This window comes from Micromesistius poutassou (assembly GCF_964030765.1).
Source record: "Micromesistius poutassou genome assembly, chromosome: 24".
NCBI classification, from domain to species: domain Eukaryota; kingdom Metazoa; phylum Chordata; class Actinopteri; order Gadiformes; family Gadidae; genus Micromesistius; species Micromesistius poutassou.
Genome location: NC_140294.1, coordinates 1207230 through 1226025, shown reverse-complemented (window position 1 = coordinate 1226025; position 18796 = coordinate 1207230). Strand labels below are relative to the sequence as shown.

At 49.6% G+C, this 18796-nt stretch overlaps 2 protein-coding genes across 3 annotated transcripts in view; both read right to left on the bottom strand.

Moving 5' to 3' along the window:
* Positions 1–883: 883 nt before the first annotated feature.
* lig4 (ligase IV, DNA, ATP-dependent) lies at positions 884–8082 on the bottom strand. 2 transcript variants are annotated; one of them, XM_084488082.1, is made up of 5 exons: positions 8076–8082; positions 6566–7239; positions 4702–5697; positions 3260–3756; positions 884–2265 (listed from the first exon to the last, which is right to left on the bottom strand). In XM_084488082.1, the coding sequence occupies exons 2-5, from the start codon at positions 7178–7180 to the stop codon at positions 1545–1547; spliced, it is 2829 nt and encodes a 942-aa protein (XP_084344208.1). In that variant the 5' UTR covers positions 7181–7239; positions 8076–8082; the 3' UTR covers positions 884–1544. The 2 variants fall into 2 exon arrangements, with proteins under 2 accessions (XP_084344208.1, XP_084344207.1); XM_084488081.1 differs by having other exon boundaries at positions 7863–8079.
* A 9450-nt stretch (positions 8083–17532) lies between these two features.
* Positions 17533–18796, bottom strand: part of LOC311369726 (insulin receptor substrate 2-like) — a gene marked incomplete at its 3' end in the record, with an annotated part of 7403 nt that continues 6139 nt past the window's right edge. The window contains exon 3 of the mRNA XM_084487939.1: positions 17533–17645. Within this exon, the coding sequence (XP_084344065.1) occupies positions 17533–17645 (113 nt within the window). The remainder of the gene's footprint in view (positions 17646–18796) is intronic.

The following is an 18796-nucleotide window of genomic DNA, read 5'->3' as shown; positions in this document are numbered from 1 at the left end:
GCCAGATGGATTCCCCGAACCAATCAGGAAAGAGATGCCCCGACAGGTCAGAAATGAGCCGCGAGCAGATGGTTTCATCCAGAGGCAGGCGTAGTCAACTATAAACAAATATTGTCATAGAGAATTTCACTCATTAATAGCTTAAAATGACTATGCTATTTCTAGCAAATAACACTCAAATTACAGCTCTTCAATTTTACCTACAGCCTCTTTAAATCAACAAAACGTGAACCAATCTCAAAGTGATCAACACTAAACAAGACGCATCTAAACGCGACGTAGCCTGCATTCGCCTCCACACCATCAACTACGTCCAGATTACAAACGAGGAAGGAACTTGTTGGGCCTCTCCCCTTACGGAATGTATTCATGTGACATTTACACAAAACAATGCCCAGGACGCCGAATACAGGCCCCCGGGGGCCCGGGTAATGACAGGCCCAACACATTCTGTGGCTCCCAAGACACACCTGTGACATTCTCCGGAAGAGCCCCGGAGTCCATGTTGTTCGGTAGCCTACCTCCTCCTCTTCCTGAAGTCGTCTTCTTATAACCCTCTCCCGTTTTTGACATCTCATTCCGGTGCGGTGTTTGCCGTCCAGATGCACGAATCGAACGTGACACTTGAAGAGATTCTGTGTCGTTTTATAGAAAGAGACATTATTCAGCATTTAATGTGATTCGCCATAAAAGTAAAAATCTATCGGATTCGATGTCCTCAGCAGCAGTTGCTAAGCCTAATAAAGATCAAACCAAAAAAAAAAAAAAGCTTAGAAGAGGTATTACAGACACAAAAAAAAATTGTCCTATTTAAAATAGCATTTATTAGTTGAAATCATTCAAACCAAGAAAAACATGACATTAACTATGATACCAATAGGAGACAGTGGTGACATTTGTGTCTGACTCACACATAATTCATGTTGCGTATGGCCATCCAACCTATCTGTTACAGCTGACTAAAAGGACTTATTATATACAAATGGCTGAATAAAATCATCCTCCCTTCAACAGTGAATTTCGCCCTTTGGGAATTACTTTGGTTCTATTCATCTCCTTCAAAGTGGAAATCCACAAGTCAAGGTGAATTAACAACTCTTAAACTACCAACAGACACCCACACCCCCATTGGACAAAAAAGCACTTGAAATCAAAGCTAAGACATTAATGATGGACGATACATAAAAGCTATCCTTAAAAACAGAAAACATTGTTGTTTTCTCATTCGGTAAACGGGCGCCTTGAAACGCGACTGCGACTTTCTTCTTCTCATTTCTTAAGCCCTTCTCGCGAGCTTCAACGCGTCTACTGTCAGCCGTCCAAAGCCGAGGAAACTTGTGAGGCAGATTCTCACAAAGTGCAAAACAAACACAGACAGACATATTGCAAAGTGCTACTCCCTAGCACAAATCCCAATCCCATCAAACGTTACAAAACAAAAGTGTTCAAAGACATTCCTTTTTCGGGGCCGAGAAGAAGACGAATAACATCAGGGAAAAAAAAAGAAAAACCACGACAAAAAATGATTTTTTGTGGCCTGTCCGTCACACGAGATACTCCCCGTCGTCCTTCAGGAAGCCCGCCTCCACCGACTCCCTCACCCACGCCTCCCTCACGATCTTGAACTTCCTCGCGAACAGCCGCCGCAGCGTCCGCAGGGCCAGCAGCCGGGTCTCCTCGGCGACCACCACGTGGGACACGCCCTCCTCCAGCTCGCCCACCACCGTGGCGCCGTGGTAACGCAGCTCCATCTCCCTGGTCTCCAGGCAGTGCGCCGGGTAGCCGCCCGCCGCCGCCTCCGCCGCCGCCGCCGGGTCGGCCCGCCCTATCTCGGCGTAGCGGTCCACGTACGCCCGGCACTGGCGGAACATGCTGGAGGGGAGGTCCGTCCAGCCGTAGCGCTCCTCCACCAGCCCCGGGTCCACCGGCCCCGCCCTCTCGCCCTCGCCGCCGTCGTCGTCTCCGTCGCCGCCGATGCGGGCGAAAACCTCGCGGAGCTGCCGCTCGTCCGTGTCGGCGAAGTAGCTGTCGCCGTGCGCGTCATACTCCTTGGCAAAGTGCTCGCGCGTGGCCGGCGTCATGTGGATCATGTGGCGCGGTTGCCACGGCACCACGCGGCCGCCATCCAGGCAGGCGCGCAGCCAGGACGCCCGCACCACGTCGTGGCTGTCGGCCAGCGTCAGGTTGCGCACGCGCATGTTGTCGGCGCCGGCGATCACGCAGTAGGTGTCGGGGCCCGGGTTCTGCACCACCACGCCGCCGCACCTGGACCCAGGGCGGTAAGGGGGGAGGGGGGGGGTCCAGAGGGTTAAAGGTGACCTGTTTATGCCAACCAGGTGTGAGTGCGATTTTAAGTTACGAGTCGTTTTGAAAATCGGCCTCTTCTGACATCACAAGTGGGCGGTGTCCACCTAGATGTGTGACGGGTTAGATGAGCGACGTTTGCTGCGGTCCACCGGGGGTAAGCTGGTAGGCTGGTCTGTCCAGCGCGCATCTATGTGGACACCCCCACCTGTGATGTCAGAAGAGGCCGATTTTCGAAACGGCTAATCACGCTCACGCCGTGGTGGTGTGATACGTCATCTTCAAGGGTACGAGTTACACTTGAAGGGTCCCCGGTTGGATCACCGGGTGGGAGTGTGATTGGCCGTTACAAGCCGTTTGAAAAAACTGCGGCCACTCCAGTGTCCACCCTGATGTACACTGGACAGATCAGCCTACCAGCCTACCCAGTGGACTGTATGTAGCAGCTGGTAGGCTGAACATACATCTAGGTGGACACTCCCACTTGTGATGACAATAGGTCAATACAATTCAGATGCTTTTCAGGCCGTCCTCACATGCACTGCAGCAAAAGCACACAACCGTTGGATAACAGACATTGTTCTGATAGGAGAGTCGTTCATGATATTCTCTCTTTTCAACAAGCTCTTTAGCTTTTCAGGCTAAATAGTGTCAAATGTAAAAATGAAACCCAGAGGTCAACTATGATGCTATGACAAAAACACCCATACCATCGTTTACGGGTCTCCAGAATGATCTGGTACTCCTATTACCTACCTATTTTTTCTAGATTGTTCACATCGTTCCACGTAATGACAGTTGGTTTTAAGTGAAAAAACCCAACAAAATGACTTGTTATTTGTCAGGAATTGTTACCTAAGAAGTTCTACGTCACATCTACTTGTGTTGTGCGTTTTTTTAACGAGTGAGGTATATCCGTCCACGTCAACTCCCCCACGTTAGAACGTCGCGTTACCTGGCCACGCCCTTCTCCAGCTCGGCCTTGGGGTCCTCCTCGCTGCCGTTCAGCACGCAGAACTCCACCTCCTCGAACATGTCCGTCTCCTTGACGACCGCCGACAGGTCCTGGGGCCTGAAGTGGTCGATGAGCCCCACCACCCTCCGGGGCTTCGCCGCCGCCGCCGCCGCCGCCTTCCTCTTCTTCTTCTTGTCCGGCTGCCCGTCGCCGCCGTCGTCTCCGTCCAGCCGCAGGTGGCGCGAGGCCAGCTTCCCCGACGCGCGGTGCCGGAAGCCGTCCAGCTCCGACAGCGTCATGCACTGGTGCCACGCCTTGTCGTCGCGGATCCGCTCGATGCGCGGGAAGCGCAGCGTGCAGTTGGTCTTGTACATGTCGCTGCCCACGATCTCCGCCGCCTTCACCTGCACGATGACCGAGTGCCGCGGCTCGATGTACACCTCGGGCCGCTCCGCGCCGCACAGGATGGCGGCGGGCGGGTCGTTCTTGCGGTACACCTTCAGGGGGTAGCGATGGGGGGGGGGGGGAAGAAAAGGATGTGAGAAAAAAAACCTCTAGTGGTTTGTTGCTTGTGCAATACTTTGATCAGGTTGTCAGGTGCACTCTAAAAACTTGTTTTGAGACAGATAGGTCAACGTAATCCATGGTTTCCTCAATGGGGGGCGTTCGCACAATCTAGGAGGGCGCTGGGAACGTGAGTGTTTAAAAAAATATATATATATACTGTATATATATTTTATTTTTATTTTAAACTTTCATGGTTTTCAAATCTTTTTGGTGCAAAAGTACCTGAGATAAATAGCCTATTTTCATTTATGGGTTTCTAACCCCTCTACTGTCTCAGATACTTTGTTACTGTCTATGCTCAGTGTGACAGTGGTCATACAGCGCGGTCCGGTCCTGCACACGATCCGGACTCCCGTTACATCAGCTATTATCGTCATGATCTCTATAGTAACGCTGATAAACATAACCAAAGTCCGCGGGTAAACAGTTGAATAACCAACACAACACAATGAAACATGGCAAAAAAGGGGGGTGGGGTGGGGGTGGGGGGGGCGCCAGAGGATCAGGGTAAGGTCAGGGGGGGGCGTTTGCTCAAAAAAGGTTGAGAACCACTGACGTAATCCAAGTGGAAGCCAATGCATGGTGCCGGCCTACAGAGGGCGCTATTGGGTATTAACCAATAACCCATTTGCACCCAATGCGTTCTGTTCCTATTGGACCCCCCCTGTTCACACAAAAACATAAAAGATAAGGGCCGACAATGATGGTCCTGCACAACCCAACCCCCAACGTCAAACCCGCACATCGCGCCGCACAAAATAATCACAAAATAATCACAAAATAAACACAAAATAAACACAAAGTATCACACCGCGAGGCCCCTGGCGATCCCCATCACCCGCCCCCCCCCCCCCCCCCCCCCCCCGCCACCTCACCTTCCAGTGCTTGGCCAGCTTGAGGCCCAGCTCATACAGCTCCTGCATGGTGTACCCGGAGCCGATGCGGCAGAGCGTGTGGAAGACGCCGGGCTGCTCGCCGGGCGCCGGCGCCTCGGCCACCGCGCACAGGAAGTGCGACATCATGCCGCCGCGCCGCCCCTTGCCCCAGTAGCCGCCCACGATCAGCAGGTCCAGCTCGTCCATCAGGCCGTCCACGTACTCGGGCTTCAGCTTCAGCCAGCCCTCGCCGCGCTTGTCGGGCCGGTACTGCGACTGCGGGTCCTTCACCATGACGCCCTCCTCGCGATTGTCGATGGCGGCGTTGAGGGCGTCCGCCACCTCGCGCACGGTCTGCGCCTCCGTCTTGGCCACCAGCTCGATGCGGCCCTTGACGGGCTCGAACACCGTCTGCAGCGTCTCGTCCCTCGTGCGCAGCGTCTCCTTGCTGAACTTGCGGCCGTTCACCAGCAGCACGTCGAACGCGCAGAAGCACGGCTGCAGCTCCGAGTCGTCCGGCAGCCGCTTGATGTCGAACTTGCTGCCCTTCTGCATGAAGGCCTCGGTGGCCGGGTGGTACGCCATCATCTCGCCGTCCAGGATGCAGCTGACCACGTGCGGCGCGAAGGCCCCGTGCACGTGCGGCGTCAGGGAGCCCTCGCGCGGCGAGGCGCCGAACTGCTGCGTGTACTCGAAGGCGTTGCGCGTGAAGTACTTGTACACGTCGCCGTCCTTGTGCAGCTGCATGCGCTCGCCGTCCAGCTTGGGCTCGATGAAGAAGACGCCGTCGCGCATGCGGCGCTCGATCTGGCGCACGTCGGCGACCGCCGCCAGCATGGGCTTGAACGCCGAGAAGACGGCCACGCACGCCTCGCTGAGGGAGGCGCCGGGGCTGTGCAGCATGCGGCACACCTTGTCCAGGTCGGCGCTGACGTTGTACAGCTCGCTGGCGTCGGGGTGGAAGGCCTGCAGCACCGTCTCCTTGCTGACGCCCAGCTTCAGGGGGTCGGGAGTCAGAAAAATCAAGCTTTATCGGTCAGGTTTGTGTGCACAAGCAAGGAACTTGACGGTCGGGTTAACCCTGTGCTCTCAAAGTGCAACGCTTAAATTGTTGTTTATATTTTTAAAAATGAAATGAAATTACGGAAAGAACAGTACGAAATATAAATCTACTGTTAAGTGTGCAGTATGACAATACCATATAATTTACAAATTTACAAAAAAGAAGAATATGCAATAACAATTTGAGGAGAGGGAAGAAATGGTGCAATATTAGTACGGTCAGATTTAAATATAAATATATACGGTCAGAGATTTAATATAGTGCAAGGGAGTTCAGTGCAATGGCAATATATTAATTAATATTATTGGAATTATAAAATTGAAATGTACATGAGGTAGATGAGCAGAACAGTGTTGATGGTAGACCTGGGCAATAAAACAATAAACGATCGTATCGTTATAGACTTTTGATCAATATCAATATAAAACATGTTCAATATATATCGATAAGAGACTGGACCACCGAATCTAGCAGCTGGGTTTGTTACACAAACGCGGTTCCATACTTATTTACAATATTTGAGTGTTTTTCATTGTCGTATCAACATTGGAGTATTTATCAATGAAGAACAGTGGACGGTCATATTAAGCTTTAAACAGAAGCGTTTAAATCCAGCACGGTAATTCCGAGTCTTTTTAGGCCATCAAAATTCTCAATAGTTATCGATATCGATCGACATGATCAAGTCACGTCGTGATACGTCTTTCAGCCGTATCGCCCCACGGGGGGGGGGGGCCTAGTCGACGGACCGTGTTCGGTGAACAGGGTTGTGCAGTAGAACGCCGTTCCGCTCCTCCCTACCTTCATGTCCTTGAGGATCATGCGGATCAGCCACTTCTGCTCCAGCGCCGAGCTCTGCGTGATGAGGTGCAGCAGGCTGCCCCGCACGCGCTCCTTCTGCTTGCCGGCGTTGTTCGCCGCCACCGAGTCCAGGAAGTCGTTGACCTCCTTGACGGAGAGGCTCTGCTGGCCGGCGCAGCGCTTCTTCAGGACAAAGTAGGCCATGCTGGCAAAGTCGCCCGCCTCGCCCTGGGCGGAGGCGGAGGTGGGGGCGCGGTAGTTGAGCAGCTTGTTGGCCTCCGGGCCGTTCTTGGGGAGGCCCAGCACGTCGATGAAGAGCTTGGCCAGCATGTTCTCCTTGATGCCGTAGGCCAGGCGCTCCCGCTCGAAGGCCGGGACCAGGAGGCGCATGGCCGGGTAGAAGGAGTCGGCGGTGGGCGCGCCCTTGTGGAGGGCGTCGTGGAACTTGCGCCAGGAGTCCATGAAGTCCCGGAGGAACTTGGACTTGTCCGGGCGCAGCTTGCATTTCTGGATCTTCTCCAGGGTGGCGCACAGGTGGAGGAAGGGCACCTGGGCGGCCACCGAGAGCGCGGCGGCGGCGGCCGCGGGGCTGCTGGAGGCGGAGGTGGTCGCCATGGCGATCACCCGGGGGAGCGCGCGCGGAGAGACGGAGCAGGACAGCGGGACCCCCGAAACTAGGGCGGGCAAAGGTCGAAGTCAGTGATTTTTCACGATGCAAATAAAGCAGACCAGATTATTGATTGACATACTGAGTGACGCACTGTATATGTGGCCACCTAGAAAAGAACCGCCCAAAATATGAAGCTACGTCTAGTAGACGATATAGCCACACAGAGGTGATATTACACCCCATTTTTAAACACCATCAATTACATGATTCAACATTATTTGATATAGCACAACCCTTTACGATGTATGCAATTGGATAATAAAGATAACTAAATAGCATCATTTAGATTGAATGTTTTTCTGGATCAACAACGACGTGTTTATAAAAACTCGTCCTTCCTCTGTTGGATACATAGTTAAATCACATTGAATCAGTTGAACACCTCTTATTGTGTCTTGTGGACTACAAAGATTACGTTTTTCATAGTAAAGTTCACTTAAATCATGCTATTATGCCTAAACAATGCGGATATTATATTAGATTTATTAGAGATTCACTTTCCATTTTTATCCTACCCAGTGTATTGTCAGTATGCTTTCCACGCTCAAAGAAAATGTCAGTGCTCGGTCAAATTAATAATGTCTATTATTAAGATATACATATCATATTTAATTAAGAACGACTTGCCTAAAGTTACTGCTGGATGCAGTCCAGTTTAGTGTTGCTTTCTAAGTCCAGCTGACAGTTTTTAGTTTGGTTCTGTTAAACCCGGAAGCATTCTCCTCACACACATAACCAACACAAACACAACCACCCTCATAACTAACGTTTTCCACTGACGCATAGGCCTTTGGTTGTGTTTATTAACACATATATCAAATTAACTCTAATGGCACTTACTCGTACTAATCACTCATCGACCCCCACACATCCAACAATAAACCTTCCCATTAGAAACAAGAGCCGCACTACTAAGGTTCCGGGCGGCAGACGGTTCGCCTCCAGTGCTCCGCTAGAGGGCGCTAGAGGGAACGTCCATAGACATACAAAGGAGGGAGTCTGCTTCGACCCGTTGCTGCCATACGTCAACGTCGCCGCCATATTGGGGAGGCCGATTGGAATAAAGTAATACAACTAAGTAATGTGGGAGCTGCTCTTTTCCTGATCGGATTGTCGATTTTATATTCATATTGAATCATATTACACATGTATAGGTGAAATCGTTCATCCACGCATGTCATGATGAACCCTTGGTATACGACTCATTGAAATCGGTTGACAGCTCCCCCGTAGTTCGGTGTTGACAGGCCGGTCGTTGCCTCTCCAATATGGCGGCGACGTTGACGTACGATTCAAATGTACATGTGTGAGAATATCGCTGTCTAACAAGCCTTCTCATTCAAACAGACCTAGCTAGGTACATAACAATATTTTGAGGTGTTATGTTTTCCTCAGTCCAAAAAAAGATGCGAAAACCTTTTTTTCCGCCAACAACACCACAAATATCCATTATTTTATTCATCGAGGCATTTTTTTTACTCTGCAAATACACCAGTCCACCAACAGGGGGCGTCGTCTGTCCGCAGACACAGGGACGTGCTGCAGCCAGTTTGTTTTTGACATGGCTGGGGATGGAGTAGTAGGGCTATGGTGACAGACTGGCGAATCAGGCATTGCGAAGGCTCAATGTTGTCGAACACCGCCTCATACTATGAGCTACAGCAGCTGATTCAGACCCTTTAAAACCCAAGGGGTCACCGGTCACATACTCCAGCAACGCACGTTTAGCGTTACCTAGGAGTAAATGTATAACCACGCACGCGCGTCCAACTAAGTGGGTATGAGCGCTCGAGAGTCAGTTGTCAGCATTTAAGCCCCCCTCTGCAGCAGTGGACCGGTAAACGCAGTCTGTCAGTAATGGCCAACAATGCACCCACCAGCCATCCTAACTCCGTGTTGTTTCCTCCTCCCAAGGCAACGAGCACGGAGTTCGCACAGATCAGCACGGCGGTTATGTAATGGGGGGGGGGGGGGGGGGGGCGCGCTGTACAAGCGGCGACCTGGAAAACTGTAAACAACTGACGTCACAGCTTCCCTGGCGTGCATCAGCTTGCGTTAGATATTTGAGCGACTAATAGTCCTACTACAGTAAGGGGAAACATTAGAACGAGTGAAGTAGAAATGATTTAAGTGTTTTTGTTTGTTGCTGTTTTCCCTTAAATGTCAAAAATTGAACACATTGAAAAAAATATATATATAAAATATAAAAAAAACTTGATTGATGACTGCCCAGATCAAGGTCATAGGTCAAGTTTCCCAGCCAAAAAATAGCCAACAATCTCAAGATAAAACCTGCTTTCAATTTGCGCTTTTCCTTTTCCTTGACATACGTCTTTGAGAAACTCCTTAGGATTATTAAAAACAGAACCACGTCATGCAAAGTGCGGAGGAAATGGAGGCGCGCTTGGGGTCAAGTCAGGGACGTCAGGGTCGAGTGCTGGTGGAGGCCAACAACAGAACAACAAGGAGTGCGTCCCGGTCCTGTGGCTGTCTGTCCGTCAGTCTGCCGGGGGCTATCGACCATAGGCTAAAATTAGATTGCCATGACGCTTCACTTTGATTTTACTTTACCCCCCCCTCGACTGTCTCTTTTCCAGCTCTCTCTCTCCCTCTCTCCCTCTCTCTCCCTCCCTCCCTCTCCCAATCTCTCTCCCTCTCTCTCCATCTCTCCCTCTCTCTCTCCCTCCCTCCCTCTCCCAATCTCTCTCTCTCTCCCTCCATCTCTCCCTCCATCTCTCCCGCTCTCCCTCCATCTCTCCCTCTCCCTCTCCCAATCTCTCTCTCCCTCCATCTCTCCCTCCATCTCTCCCTCTCCCTCTCTCTCCCTCCATCTCTCCCTCTCCCTCCATCTCTCCCTCTCTCTCCCTCTCTCTCCATCTCTCCCTCTCGCTCTCCCTCCCTCGCTCTCCCTATCCCTCCATCTCCCAATCTCTCTCTCTCCGTCTGTCTCTCTCTCTCTCTCCCTCCATCTGGAGGCCGTTCAGGTGCTTATTATTTCAGGTGTCTACGTGTACCGGGCTGCGTCATCTGTCCCGGGCCTGACCCTGGCTCTGCACAGCAGGTGCACAGAGAGCACATCTGTTGTTGTTGCCGGTGGTGCTGAGTTCAGGGGCTCCCAAACATTTTTGGGCGGCCACCTCAGGCCCCAGACCCGCCAAATATGTAGCGTTACCGTATCCGAAGAGACGGGAACATTCCCTGGATGTATTTCTGTAATCCATCGTATTCACAGAAAACATTTTAGAGTCACTTACTTCACTTCACTCCGGTTATAAATATTATATATATATATATATATATATATATATACAGGCATTTTTTATGGCATTCTGTAGATGCATATTTTATAAATAATTTCAATATTTCTTTTGATGCTGTATTTTGTTGTTATTAATTCTTTGGGTTTTTATTCTAGTCTATTAACTTTCATGTTTCCGTCTTGAGCTGAGCGGCCGTTGACAAATAACATCCTCTCAGATCGAGAACCTCATCTGTACTTGTACAGCTGTCTGTATCGCTTTGCGTATCGATCCTCAATACGGGATTTCTGTCTTTTCCGTCTTTCGGGATCAAGCGGACGAGCTTCAGTCGTTAGGTATGCGTAGAAGTTCAAACCACAGTTCAAGGAACCGGCGATTAACCCCACTGCAAATCCCTCTTGTGTCATCCATACCAGAACAGAAACTACCCTGTTTCAAGACCGCTAATCATGGCCTTGTATGCACCAGGGCAGGGCTGGTGGACTTATCCGTCTATCCCTGGTTTAGTCTGCTACCCGTTCTCCCCCCCATCCCCCGGTACATACAAGGAGCGGCGACGGACGGTCGTGTTACGAGCGACACCTGTGTTTGTCCCCTGACCACACATCGGGTTAAAGAGCCTATTAGGTCGGCCTGCGGTTCCTCAACCGCAACCGCAACCGTCGGGCTAACCCTAATGAATGAAAGCTGCGACAGCCTGCGACAACAGGAAGCCACACGCCCCCGGGCCGCCTATTTGCATGTTGGCACGAGGCAGTGTGGCATTTGCCCGGGCCGAAGTGAAACAAAATTGAAACATCGTGGGATCGGTTGTTGATCTGGTTTTGATTCCGCCCGTACACGCACGCAACTAGGACTACGCGCACGCACGCATACACACACACACACACCGTCTGAAGTCCAAGAGGGTATCGATAGGATAGGATTGGGCACTTAAAGCTCAAACGGATAACGGCGTCAACAACAGAGGCAGTGTGTGCCATTAATATTTGATCTCTATCTCTGTCTTACGTCCTGAGGAAGAGCCTCACGTCATTCAGACACACAGCAACACAAATAATTACATTCACGAAGCTGCTCATGACACGATATTATTATTTATTATCATTATTATTATTATTATTCAGGAGGATTCAGTGAACGGTAGCCGCTAGCTAGTGTGACCATCCCTTTCCTTTTATGTTTCTCTTCTGTTACGACAACAACAACCGATCCCCCGATCCCTGATACGTCAATAACACACCACATGAATCGATAGCGCGTCGTTGCGTAATGTTTTGAACGCCGTGTTGTTCCATCGCCTTCTCGACAGTGAAAAGCTATCAGCCACAGGCTCTCAAAACCCGCCCCGGGTTGATAAGATTGCCTCTTAACGATAGCTCGGCCTGACCTTTGACCTGTTCTTTCTCGAGAAACAACATAACAACGGCTACACGCAATACACCCACACACACATACCAGGAACACACACACACACCCACAGGCAAACGTATATGCGCGCATCGAAGCACACACACACACACGTGCACGCATGCACACACACACACATACACACACACACACACACTTATAAACAACTTGTCAAAGAGCGACACGTTAATGGCCTTTTAGGGTCGAAGCTTGACAGAAACCGGTGTATTTTCTCGGACACAAGGTCTGGTATTCATAGTCTGTGACTTGAATACCCGCCAGTAGCCAGTAGTTTGTTTTGCTTAGCTTACTATTCCCCCATCATGGTGTCCACCTATGGTATTTGCCATATATATTAAAATCATTATTCATAGATGGTACAATTGTTGGGATCTTTCCACAATCCAATCAGCGACCAGAGACAACATCATTTGGCCGCATGCATGCAAGCACAACACACACATGCACACACACACACATGCACACACACGCACACACACACACACACACACATGCACACACACACACACACACACACACACACACACATGCACACACTGCTCAGCCCTGCCAGCGTCAAACTGGGGCAAGGGGATCAAGTGTGGAGCGTCTAGAGCTCGAGATTTGTTCTCCTGAGCCTTGGGAGGTTTCACCCGTTGAGTCACGGCCACGTCCGCCTCACACAGAGCGCCAGTATCTCCGTTCAGCGCGTCGCTTGTACGGCGCTGCTGTATGTCAACACGTCTTTCATCCTTTGATGATACGGCTTACGTCTCTCTCACCGACGTCAAGCGCGCCCGCGGTGGCTGCGAGCGTGACCACACACACGCGCACAATGAGCGCGCGTGTGTGTGCGCACGCACGAAGACGACTTGGTTGTGATCACGTTCAGGGAGCTTACGTGAGATCACAGGTCGCGATCCGCTGATGTGCTGGAGCGAAATGGGGGGGATGTGCGCTAATGTATGTACCGACGAGTCCTTCTTCACACCCCCTGATCCTTCAAATCCTTTTTTTTTTTATGATTTTCCCTCATTCCCACAACTTTAATGGCAAAGAAATGCGAGCATTTTTGCCCCCCCCCCCCCCCCCCCCAAAAAAATCCAACTGATGATTTGCGCTTGGCTTCCTTTCAAGTCGCTCTTGGAAAGATATGTCAATGAACATGGTACATGAGAGTACACTCTCATGTACAAACCCACACCGATTGATGTCAACACTTTACCCTTTGACCTTTGACCTTTACCCGACATGTAATGTTATTCAGAAATAAAAGAGGACCCATTAGCCAGAACTTCAATATGGTGCAAAACAGAGACAGGTCCGCAAACGACACAGGGAAAAGTCCACGGATACACGGAATGTAGGGCGTGTGTGTGTGTGTGTGTGTGTGTGTGTGTGCATGCACGCATGTGTGTGTGTGTGTGTGTGTGTGTGTGTGTGTGATGATCCTCTTGGCGTTCCAATGGGTGCATGTACGTGCATGATATGAATTCACCTGTTTACCACTACGACGGCAGAGGGCTGTTCATGTGCAACGCTCATTAAAGTGCTCGTTATCATGAACCTGGCATGCGCCCCGGGCCATAGGTGACAGCTGCACGGGTGTGTGTGTGTGTGTGTGTGTGTGTGTATCACTATAAAAAAAAAACGCAAATTATCAAGGCAACATGATGCAACCAGATTTTTCTCAACTTCTGACTCCTATATATATGCATCAGCATGCTTATGCTGCATATATGCTGATGCATCTCTATGGTTGCCATATGTGCATACAGTGTTTGTGTGTGTGTGTGTGCATACGTGCTTGTGTGTGTGTGTTTATGTGTGTGTGTGCGTGCATACGTGCGTGCATACGTGCGTTTGTGTGTGTATGTATGTGTGTGTGTGTGTGCATACGTGCGTGTGCGTGCGTGCGTGTGTGTGTCCTCCTCCCTTGTAAACACGCTGTTCCACGGCTTCGACGTTGGAACATTAGGGCATGTACTTTTCCCGATATAGGCGAGGCGTTTGCATAATCCTGCTATTCCCGATAAAAGGTAAACATCACCTGAGGTTTAGGGTCACAAAAACACGAGCCCCCTTCCCAGCAGACCCCAGGCAAAAAGCAACGTGTGTTTTTCCGTTGACCTACTAGGGCTTAGCGTAGCCTAGCATCAAGCGCTATGTAGGTTAATAAGCTCAATATACCGTCCATGCGTAAAGGCGCCCACTGAGGCGGAGGCTAACATAACCTCCTTAGCAGCACTTTGCCGTCGCAAATATCACAAGCATTCGTGGAAACGAATCCCGGGACCGGGCTGTTGTTTGCTTTACGAACCCCTTTTTTTTATCTGTGATATGTTTGTTTTTTTTGTTTGTTTTTTTTGCCATTTTTAGTTCCGAGAAAAAAACATTCCGCGTTCAACGCAAACAAATCTAGAACAAATGTACATTTTCCTTTTTTTTCTCCCAGGGGCGGGGTCTAAAGATGGGTCAGTGGGGAGGGGGGGGGTGTGGGGGGGGGCACCTAACCGGTTATCCGGAGACATTGTGTACGGGTGTCACATTCAACAGGCCGGTGGTACATGTGAGGCGGGCGCAGACTCCACGGCGGGCCGCGCTGCCGGCCGAGAGCCAGGGCTTTTGTTGTTGTTGACGTTTAAAAGTCACCGTGCATCGGCGCAACTATGGCGACGAGGTCGCCACGCTCGGACGACGAGCGGCGTGGCGGGACGTGTGAGGGGGGGGGGGGGGAGACTGTCTCCAGACTTTAGTGGTGGAGGATCGGGCCCGTCAACAACGTTTGTGGATTTACCCTTATACCGTGTGTGTGTATGTGTGTGTACCTGTTTGTGTGTGTGTGTGTGTGTGTGTGTGCTTGTGTGTGTTTGAGTGTGTATCTGTGTATGTGTGTGTATAGCTGTTTGTGTGTGTGTGTGTGTGTGCTTGTGTGTGTGTGAAGTTTTTTGTGTGTGTATCTGTGTATGTGTGTGTGTGTGTGTGTGTAGCTGTTTGTGTGTGCTTGTGTGTGTGTGTGTGTGTGTAGCTGTTTGTGTGTGCTTGTGTGTGTGGGTATGTGTGTATCTGTTTGTGGTGTGTGTGTGTGTGTGTGTGTGTAGTTTTTTGTGTGTGTTTGTGTGTATGTGTATAGTTTTTTGTGTGTGTTTGTGTGTATGTGTATAGTTTTTTGTGTGTGTTTGTGTGTATGTGTATAGTTTTTTGTGTGTGTTTGTGTGTATGTGTATGTGTGTATGTGTGTGTGTGTGTGTGTGTGTGTGTGTGTGTGTGTGTGTGTGTGTGTGTGTGTGTGTGTGTGTACGTCCGTCTATATATAGGGTAGTTTGGCACAGTTGTGTTTGGCTTTTAGGTTGACCGGGCGTCGTAAATCCAATGAGGCGGATCGGGTGACGGCACCGGACGATGCCATGGCAACCCCTGTCTGTCTGTCTGTCTGTCCGTCTGTCCGTCTGACAAGGTCACGTCATTATCACAAATTAACTTTGACGCGGGAGCGCCAAAATGAAAGGAAGAAACAACAGAGGAACATTAACCCCAACCACACAAAGACAAAGACGACACGTGACACGTGACAAATGATCTTGAAACACACACACACAGACACACAGACACACACACACACAGCACGCACACACACACACACACACACACACACAGTCGGGGGGCGGGGGGGGAGGCGGTGAGATCAGGTACATAGAGGGGCGACAAAAAACAAAACGCCGAAAAATGGAGGACATGTAAGAGGCCCGGTGGTCATGTACACACATACCGCCGACGGCACTCAGATTCCCCCACAAGCGCGTCAGCCGAGCGAGCCCTTAAGCTGGTGCATTGTAGTCCAAGGGCCGAGGGGGATTAGCCAACACGCAGAATAGGATGTTGATGCACGTCGTTTTTTTATTTATTTAATGGAGACACGCAGGAAAGGCACGCGGTGCACTACAGTGACGCCGGAGCTGTGTTGTTCCCTCACGGCATCGTGATGTGTACATACGTCATATTAATAGTGATAATAATAATAATCACGCACGGGGAGGGAGGGTTTTTCCATGATTCCGGCGGCGCAATCGTTCTGTACTTGTTGAGATGTTGACTTTAATAGAAAAGGAAACACTGCAGGGGCACGGGACGGAGGGGAAGAGACGAGATCTGATAACCTCGGAAAGATAACACAGGAACGATAACGTTGTTCGAATCAAAAAGCAAGCAAGTATTTCCCCCCCCCCCCCTCCTCTATCGCATGAGTTGGTAATGGTTATGTCACGGTTGTTTCAAATGCTCGTATCAAATGTTAGACAGTAATAAGGTTCAGGGATATCATGGACGCACTGGATCAAAATCCCCCATTAGGTATGGAGCGTACAGGACTGACTGTACCAGGGTTGTGTTTCAGGGATGAAATCAAATACGGGAGGAATGATATTTGATCCTCTAGCATTTGGCGGAGTGGTGAAAACATGACACAAAACACACGCCGGCCAACTGCGGTAAGCCGTGTGGGACGTGCTATGATATTATTGGATTCGGGATTCGGGATATTGGATGTCAGATTGCAGCCGGCATTTGTTTACGGCGTCTGGTGTAAACATGGGCATTAGAAATTGCGACAGTGGAAAGATGGAGTTCTGAGTTGAGTTTAATGGTGAATAAATACGCGGCCTATGATATGAAATAATACACTTTTTTTTTATTAGTTAAAGCAGTAGCACTTTGATCCCATTTCTAGCTCTGAAAATGTTTGGGACCCCCAGCTATAGCCTTTGTGCATCTGCCTCAACACACAACAGTTATTTACCTGATCATCATCTGCTGGTACATCAACGTTTCAGTCCCTGGAGAACGATATTGCGTTGCTTATGAATCATTAGTCAGTTAGTATATACAAAACATCAAGGGTAACATCACTTCATATATTTGTATTATTTGCACATTTGTATTTGTATATTTGAGTGGGCTGATTTGGGCCTTTATGGACAGGAGGTTTGGAGGAGAGAGGGAGAGACGTGTAGCGTTCATAAAGGCCCAAATCAGCCCACTCAAATAGACAAATACAAGCAAGGAAGTAATCTTGAATGGCAGAGTGGTGCGTCCCTGGTTCCAGGGATCCACCACCACTCTGCGTTCCTTCTCAGGATTTCCTCCTTGCTAATTAAGGGAGTTTTTGCCCTCTGGGGGGAATTGAACCACAGGTGGGTATGGTGGAACCTGGGACAAGGAGTGCCGTCTTAAAAGGTGAACCCGTCTATGAGTCCTTCCATTAAAAAAACATATTATCACATTGAACATTTGTGCCTACTGACTTATGCTGTGCTAGCAGCATTATTATAGCTAGTTTGGACATTAAGTTAGTCTGGACATTAAGTTAGTCTGGACATTAAGTTAGTCTGGACATTAAGCTAGTTTGGACATTAAGTTAGTCTGGACATTAAGCTAGTTTGGACATTAAGTTAGTCTGGACATTAAGCTAGTTTGGACATTTAGTTAGTCTGGACATTAAGCTAGTTTGGACATTAAGTTAGTCTGGACATTAAGCTAGTTTGGACATTAAGTTAGTCTGGACATTAAGCTAGTTTGGACATTTGCTCAAATGGACGTTCCGAGGAGCCCATGGAAGGAGTGTGTCTATTCTAAGACAAGGCCCTGGATTTATCTGGGAGTTTTCCCTCTCTGGCCCTCTGACAGCCCACCTCCAGTCTCCCATGGCGACGGGGAGGGGAGTCCGAGTCCACCTGCGAGAAGGCTAACAACAACACGTCACTCAAGAATGCGGCTTTAAGAAGCAGTTCCCTGCGTTACGTGGGGCGGGGGGGGGGGGTTGTTTCTTCGATAAATCCGTGAAGGAGGGCGTTTCTAGAGTGGAGGCACGATGTTCTGGGATTGATTCTATTTTTTGCAAAAAGGCGGAAAGGGCACTTGATGTTCTTTTCTGAATCCACTTTGATGTTCTTCTGACAAGACAGGAGATCCCTGGGTTACATGTTCTGTTGTGTATCCCATGGCAACCGCTTGTGTTTGGCCCGGCCAAACTCTCTCTCTCTCTCTCTCTCTGTCTGTCTCTGTCTCTGTCGATCTCTATTTTCTTTCGTTCTCTCTCTTTCTCTCTCTTGTTCTCTCTCTTTCTCTCTCTTGTTATCTCGCTCTCTCACTCTCTCTCTTGTTCTCTCTCTCTTTCTCTCTCTTGTTATCTCTCTCTCACTCTCTCACTCTCTCTCTCTCTCTTGTTATCTCTCTCTCTCTCACTCTCTCTCTCACTCTCTCTCTCTCACTCTCTCTCTCTCTCTCTTTCTCTCTTGTTATCTCTCTCTCTCTCTCTCTCTCTCTCTCTCTCTCTCTCTCGCTCACCTTCTCTCTCAAGACAATGAAAATCCCCAGCTAGAATGGAAAGAAAACATGTCTAAAGGTTATGTGTAATAACAACAGGGAACGAGTACAGACCAGGTTTGGGGAGGGAGGGAGGGGGGAGGGAGAAGGAGGGAGGGATGAGAACTATTCTACCTCATCCTCTGAGCGTTCACAGCAGCTCCCTGCATGCAAATCCAAGGACAACCTTTAGGTCTTTGTCGTTCGTATTTGCATAAAAGTTGTATTTGCTTTTCAAATAGAGGTCTTTTCGATAGCGTGTGTGTGGGTGTGTCCGTCGTCATCACGCGAGCCTCGTGATTGACCGCCTGTGACTGCTGCGCTTCGACGGAGAAAAGCTGTTTTTGTTTTTTTGGTTATATCTTTCAAAAATATGTATTATAATATTTTTCGATATTTAAAGAGTTCTCATGTTCAAACTTAATCATTTTTTAAACGACATCAGGCATAAGCGTTCTCTACGGCGCGCGCACACACACACACACACACACACACACACACACACACACACACACACACACACACACACAC